Consider the following 7,732-nt stretch of genomic DNA (forward strand, 5'->3'; position numbering starts at 1 on the left):
TGAGGACCCTCTGGAGAGGACCAGAAGTTCAGGAAGGATGCTGTAACAGCTGTGCAGAAGCCCTTTTTGGCCATGCAGTGATATTCCAGCTCTTCTCCTGCTTGGGCAAAACTGATACAGGTTTCAAAAAGCTTTAAAAATAGTTAATTCCTGGATAAAGGAAAAGACAAACATCTCTCTTATCTCTCACTTGGCTGAATCGTATCTTAATTTGGTGTGTGTTTCCCTGCTGTGAAAGAAACTGTGATTACATTTGCGGACAACATGTGAAGTCAAAGACTTTGCACTGCAAAGTAATAAAGGAGGAGGAGAGGTGGGGGGAAGTGGAGGAGAGGAGGGGGATAGGACATTTGGACACTTTTGGAGTAGATCATCAGAGGCTCCAGTGTCCTGCCCTGGCAAGCGTAAGTGAGAATAACTTCACACCTCTGAAAATCTACCCTATAAAGTTCTTCAGTCAATGAGATAAAACAGAAACAACACTGGGACAACTGAGGGACACCCATGCTCACTGTCACCTTGTTACACATCTTTTCCTCCAATTAGTATTTTTCAAGTAGGGAAGATGAGGATGCAGGAATGTGCAATAGAAGGTGTTAATGAAAACCCAAAACTCATGAAGAAATTCCCCTTATGTGAACACTTGTGACTGTGTAGGGTGTCATGCTCTTCCACACTTACTAGCTCAGCCTCTGCTTTCAAGCAGGCTTTGTTCAGGTTAAATAGTTGTCAGTGCTGATTATACCCTTTCTCACACAGGGAGAACTGACCATGTCAAGTGACATGGAGAACTTGCAGAATTCCCTATTCTTGGACACGGTGCCTGAGTCCTGGATAAAGAGGGCTTACCCATCCACAGCCAGCCTGGGCACGTGGTTTGCTGACCTCCTCACTCGCATCAAGGAGCTGGAGGCCTGGACAGGAGACTTTTCCTTACCCTCTGCAGTGTGGCTTGCTGGGTTCTTCAATCCCCAGTCTTTCCTGACAGCCATCATGCAGTCCACAGCCCGAAAGAACGAGTGGCCTTTGGACAAGATGACCTTGCAATGCGACGTGACAAAAAAGAACAGAGAAGATTTTGCCAGTCCTCCTCGGGAAGGGGCTTATGTCCACGGTTTGTTCATGGAGGGTGCACGCTGGGACACACAGGTGAGCTCACCAAGGCTCTTGTGTTGAGAGAGAAGCCATGGATGTGATGCCCTTATTGCTCTGGGGAACTTCTCAGCCCAGACAGGTGCTCATCTAAAACAGGCTTTTTTGCTGCCTCTTCAGGAATGGGAAAGATGGACCCCTCCTCTGCAGCCTGGAGTGGGTATCCAAGGTGGTCTGCTGAATCACCCCTGTCTGTTTCATGGCTGTGGAGGGGGTTCAGGGTGGCCAACTTGGACTGGTACATCTAGTTTTTACAAGGTGAATCTCATGGCAGACTTCTGCAGTGCCACTACTCTGTTGCCTGTTGAGCAGCAGTGGGGAGAAAGGAGAGGACTCTCGTCTCCTACATCTTCACATCCCCAGAGCTGAATGGGTGGGTTGTGCCAAAACCAGACCACTATCATTCCACTGTCAGGTGCTGCAGGATGTCATCTGCATAGATAGGGTTTGTGACCAAAAATGAATCACAACCTTTAGCCATCCCCTTAGGGTGCCAAATAAAGCTTGTGTGAAGGTCTAACTAACCTGCATAGTCAATGTGGACTCAGGCTGATGACTCAGCATGATGGGGTGGGAGGGTAAGCTGATCCTGGACAAACAGTGTGGGTGGTCCTTACTCTTCTTCTTTCCCCTTCTGGATGGGGCCCGAAACCTTTCAGTAGCACAGCCAGCCTCAGGGCAGCCAAGGTAAGAACCATACCCACCAACCAGGCAGCAGGAGGGAAGCTTGTACCCTTGCTGTTTCTTGCCTGTAGAGCTGTCAGCGCTCCTCTCACAGTGCACCTCTCGGAGCAGCATCCCAGAGGAGCACAATTGTCCCTGTCATTCCTTCTGACAGTTGTCAGCTGTTAGGAGAGCAGTCTGCAGAGCAAGAGCCATTAGGCTGACAAATCCCCACGGGGCTTTGTCCTCCGAGTTGCCTGGTGGAACCACGACTCCCAGTTTGTGCTGCCTGTGAGAATTAAGTGACAGTGATTCATGCAGCTCTTACTCAGGGTAGCCAGTGTGATGCTCGTGCTGCCAGTGACCTGTGAGAGAGTGAAGACTGATCAAAGTAGGTCACTCAGAACTTACTTGTCTGTGTCAAGTTTACCCTCTCACAAGCAGAGGCTCTTATTTCAGAGGCAGCTCTTTAGATTCCTAACCTTGAAGATGTTCCTTTATCTGTTGTGGGGCTTGGTGGTAGGATGCTGAGGAGAGAGGCCATGTCTGTTATGTACCATATCCCAGCCTGACCTTGCAATTCAAATCTAATACTTTCCACTTATTTTTCCACACTCTCTCTGAAAGAGTTTTCCATGCAGGATGGGAAATTAGGCAAAGTTTGAACTCACTGACTGATGGCACCCAGTGCATTTTGTCACAAATCCTTGGGAAGGTCAAGGCTCCACTTTCTCTCTGGAAATGGCTTGACATGTGCACTGGATCTGGGAAGCCACAGGCAGCCAGGAACATTGGCAAAGGCTCTGTCAGAAGGTTGCAGTAAAGATCCCACGTGGGTATAAGGTCAGATCTCCTGCCTCACTGGTTTTGGCTCTGCTAATAGCAGAAGTCACAGGAGCAGAACAGAGAGCAGCCCAGTCCCTTTCCCAAGCCCTGGTCCTACAGTTCCCTGCCTATTCCCTTGTCTAAGCCTTTGGTGTGGCTGCTGTACAAAGCCCCTGCAGCTCTTAGAGATCACAACCCCTTACTACAGGAAGCACTGGATTTCAGTCACTCTCAAAAACTGCCATTTGAAGCTGGTCCAAATCAGCTGGACACAAAAGTACAGGGAAAGATTTAAAAAAAAATCTGGTCTTGCGTGTCAAATGCTCCATTAAAACCAGATTCCAGTGCCTGCTGTTGTGTTTCCCTTTACCATCACTCCTAGAAAAGATAATGGTTAAAATGGCTGAGTTCTGCCCAGCTTTTACCCATTCCCAAGTGGCAATGGAAGGGAATAGTGAGAAGTTTTGGAGTCTTATTGGAATCACATGGCTCCTCCCCTCTGCCTCCCTCCGGTAACTCATCTGGGTGATTGCATTCAGCAATGAGGTTTGTCTTCAGAGGCCGCCCGGACTTTCATAAATGTGTTTTTCTGTTTATATTTTTCTTGTGATTGAAAGATACTGAGCAACTATGTTTATAGAACCATTCATAATCTCTGGGCATGATGCCCAGAGATTATGGGCATGATGCCCAATATTATTTATTTCAGAATGGAAAAGAATATTTTCATATGTTGCTGCTCCCACTGAAATATCATTTCCACCTAGTGGAACTGTTCATTCTACCTGTAATCCAGTGAGCACCAGTATATATTAATGGATGCAGCACTTTTAAAACAGGTGCACAATTTTTTGGGGTTGGATGCTCATTCCAAATTAATCCTCTGTTAGGAATGACAGGTCCTGTTTAGAAGAACTCCTCTGGGGAACACCTCCACTTGTAAAAGAATATTTCACATTTAGATTGTGCCTCCAAAAAAGGAAAAAGTCCCTCTATGTTCTTCTGATTACATTTTTCTACTTATTTAAACATTTATGTTTGCCCTTGGGTGTCTTAAATTTATAAAACATTCATTACAAAACAGCAGGCAGCTGTGAGATGAAATGAAACCGAGGAGGTTATTTTGGATCCAAATGATCTGTTGCTGTAGCGCTGTTAAAGTCAGTGGGGCTCAGTGAGAGAGCGTTTGACTGGTGACACTATGGGACATTTTATCTCAAGTCATGGGAGTTTTCTGACTGATTCCTGGCTTTCTTGCTCCCAGCAATGGAGAGTTTGATGCCAAGTATGTCCCCTGTTACTCACCAAGGGCACTGGAGCATGGCAGGACAAAGGGAGAGGTGGGTTTTGCACCACATGTGCCACACGAAGCTTTGCCAGGTGTGGACAGCACACCACCTTGTCCATGCAAGAGGTGCTCAGCAGTGGCTTGACACTGAGGGTACCATGCCTCCTTCAAGCCACAGGTACGCTTTCTGTGTGCTTTGTAAAGCACCAGTCTTCAACCAGTAAAGAGGCTGAGAAGGGCAGATCTGCCTGTCAAGGAATAGTCACAGTAGTTCAAGTAGCTCGATATCTTTGGGACCAGTTGCATGCCACTCATTTTCATCTGAGATGCTCTCAGCAGCAGATGCAGATGAAATCAGGGTGCAACCTAGCCCCGGCACAGCCCACTGCTGGTGGTACAGTCCCAAACATCCCAGCTTACTATATTCTTCTGCAGAGGCACCAGGGACATCAAATCTCATGTGTCAGAGATCAAAATGTTTCCTGAAGGGGTGAACTGGGACATCACGTGAAGCCTTTTCCTGCAGATGTCAAGTGTCAGTAGTGCCCATGTATTTGTGAGCTATGAGAGTAAGAGTAGGATGTGGCTCAAGCTGAGGTCTCTTGCAATGCAACCATGGAGGGCACACTTGCAAATTGTGCTATGAATGGCACAGGTGATTTTGAAAAATAAATGACTTGGAAAACTCTTTTCCATCTATATGTCAATTTTTAAACTACTCAGTGATAAAAATTCCTCTCTCATTCGGCTTTACTGGACAGCACATAGAATCATAGAATGGTTTGGGTTGGAAGGGACCTTAAAGATCATCTAGTTCCAACCCCCCTGCCAGCAGCAGGGACACCTTCCACTAGACCACGTTGCTTAAAGCCTCATCCAGCCTTGCCTGGAACACTTTCAGGGAGGAGCAGCCACAGCTTCTCTGGGCAACCTATTCCAGTGTCTGACCACCCTCACAGTGAAGAACTTCTTCCTAATATCTCATCTAAACCTCCCCTCAGCTTAAACCCATTTCCCCTTGTTCTGTCACTACCTGCCCTTATAAAAAGTCCTTCCTCTAGGTCTTCTTCACTGTGTGCTCCATGAATGGCTCTTTTTCTTGTTCCCCATGTCCAGTTGAAGCCACTAACCCCAGCAATCTCTGGATCACCTTGGAGTGATGTTCCCTGCTGGCTACACTTGCTCCAATCACCAGCCCCTCTTCCCTGCAAATAGAGGCAACTCTATCTGAAAGACAGCCAAGCTGTGCTGAAGGTCTTTAAGCCAACTGACCCTAAATTAGCTGTGGTGCAGATGTTCTTGTGCCAGTAACATTTCAAAATGCAGTTGAGTGCAGTTGAATTACTGCATAGGTAATTTGGCCCATCCCTGGCTTGTGACAGCTGTTTTGTGTCTTTGGACTCATCAATATGTGGCAGTGTAATATGTTCACTCTTGGAACTGCCTGTTGAGAAGCCAGGACAAGCAGAAGTGAAGAATTCTTTAGCACCTGAGGCCCGAGCTCTCTAAGCACAGAACAATGGCTTTTTACCAGGTGTGCTGTGCCAGTAGTTAGGGAAAATTGCTTTCAGAGTCAAATTAATTTCTAATGATGAGACCAATAAAAAAATGCAAATGCAAATCAGCCCAGACAGAACACAATGATATGTTCCACAGAGATATCTCAGGAAGATTTCAACTCTTGTTAATCCAGAAATGGGTAGAATATATCTTGGAAATTTGATTTGAAAAATTGTCAGGAGTAAAAAAAGAGATCAGATCAAAATCCAGCCTCAGAACTGAAAGATGTGGATTTAAAAAGAGCACATAATAATGCTTGATAAATAGCTGCTTTTCGAGCTATTACAAGAATTATTTAATGTTTGTTCAGCACGTTGGAAATATAAAATCCTAAATCACAGTTGGATTTATCACAGCTTAGTATAACAGATGGCATTAGTACAATTAAACCGAGGTGTGTCGCAAGAGGGATTATTTTTCTTCACTCATTTGCAGAACTAAATAAACTACTAGAGAGGCTGAATCTCATCCCACAAGTCTGATCTAAGAGCATTTGAAATAATAATGATATATGAAGCTAAGCTGCAGTGAGATGCAGTTTCTTGAGCAGTTTTTCTAGAGAAATTTTTATTTCCATTTTTATATTTGTTTTCATTTGGTCTCTCTAACTTCCATTAAGCAATTTTTCAAGCTTTCCTGGAAACTGATTGATGTGTAGGACATTTTATTGTCAGAAAGAGAAACAGAAATTGCCAGAGATACCCAAGTTAGAGAAACAAGCTGGTATGCAAGCTGGCAGCATACCGTCCTTCTCCTGGGTTGGGCTGCCTGCTGAGCGAGAGCATTGCTTTTGAAGACCATAATGTGAACTTGCTATTTAATGATAATATTCCTTCAGGAATAGACCTTATAAATCCCTCTTGGTGTGAGCAGCTGTGGGAGTGGAAACAAGCCTGTGGTGCCTTTTGGGGCCACACAAAACGTTGAGTGCATTCATCGCACAGACAAGCGTATCCCAGGTCATGCTCCAATTTTGGTGATGTGGTGGGAGACTTACTTAGTGCCTTTTAGACTCCTCTCAGTTGAGCATTGTTCTCCATCCTGAGCCCTGTGCAGGTGTCAACTACTGGTCCTAGCATAAGCAACTCTTCCCATGAGGTGGTTCTCAACTGACAAAACCTTGACTTAAGAGTAGCACGAGGATGCTGTGGCTGGACATAGGCAGGAACATTGTTCCCCTGAAAAGTCCAGCTGAGATGTGTGTGGGTTTGGGCATCTGGTGAGAACAGACATCTGTATGTGTCCCTTGGAATAAGCCATGCTTGAGGGAGGCTTCTGATGAAACAAGATAGGTGTTGGATCTAGACCCTCCTTACCTCAAATAGTCTCATCCACCTCCTTGATCTAAGGGAAGCTGCTTGCACTTGCCCAATAAATACAGCTTGTCTGAACATTACAGAGGATCATTCGTGTTGGGGTACAGCTGAAGGCTTCTCCCAAGGATCTTGGAAATCTAACTACGACTTTGTCTTCTTTCCTTTGTAGAGCGGACTGATCACAGAAGCCAGGCTGAAGGAACTGACCCCAGCCATGCCTGTCATTTTCATCAAAGCCATTAAAAACCTGCTGACAAACAAGATACCCGTAGTATGTACCCATGTCCTGTATACAAAACACGCCAGAGAGGGCCAACTTATGTGTGGACTTTTAACCTTAAAACCAGAGAAAACCCTTCCAAGTGGGTGCTCGCTGGTGTGGCGTTGCTGCTACAGGTCTAGGCTCACCAGCAGAGCAGCTCATTTGCAAATCCCTAATGATGTCTTTCTCAGACAATTAAAAAAATAATATCCTGAGCTTGAAGCCAAGCTCTGTCTCCCTGGGTACAGGACACTTTACCTAAATGGAGTCTGCAAGGAGGTGACAGAGGTGCAGAGGGATACATGGACCAGTTTCTTGTAAATCAATTTATTGCAGTAAATCAACATCCTGTAATTCCTACACTGCTGCGCTGGAAGATCCCAACCCACAACCCGGAGAGTGCTAAGCTCAAATCTGAATTTAATGTTTATTTCTCTTTCTTGATTCAAAGTAGTTTTAAAATGACCTTCTCCAATATCCTCAGATAGTTCAGTGACCTGTGAAATTCTTTAGACCTCGTTCTTTTCTATACCTGAGTGTTTCTGTGTCCTATATGTAACGCCGAAAGCTGGGGGAGCAGCCGGTGTTGTGGATGTGAACTCTTTCTTGCTAATATTCCTGTACATTTTAGAAACATTAAAAATAGTGTTAATATCCAATGTGCTT

The 7,732-nt window shown here is 45.3% G+C and overlaps 1 protein-coding gene across 1 annotated transcript in view; it reads left to right on the forward strand.

The window, feature by feature from the left end:
- The window catches only part of LOC104530950 (dynein heavy chain 9, axonemal-like), a gene marked incomplete at its 5' end in the record, with an annotated part of 20,348 nt that extends 13,142 nt beyond the window's left edge, over window positions 1-7,206 (forward strand). Inside the window, 3 exon segments of the mRNA XM_010175695.2 lie at window positions 760-1,149; window positions 6,974-7,045; window positions 7,048-7,206. Coding sequence (XP_010173997.1) covers window positions 760-1,149; window positions 6,974-7,045; window positions 7,048-7,206 — 621 coding nt within the window.
- Between the last annotated feature and the right edge of the window lie 526 nt (window positions 7,207-7,732).

This window comes from Antrostomus carolinensis, unplaced genomic scaffold, assembly GCF_000700745.2.
Source record: "Antrostomus carolinensis isolate BGI_N321 unplaced genomic scaffold, ASM70074v2 scaffold2489, whole genome shotgun sequence".
Classification (NCBI taxonomy): Eukaryota; Metazoa; Chordata; class Aves; order Caprimulgiformes; family Caprimulgidae; genus Antrostomus; species Antrostomus carolinensis.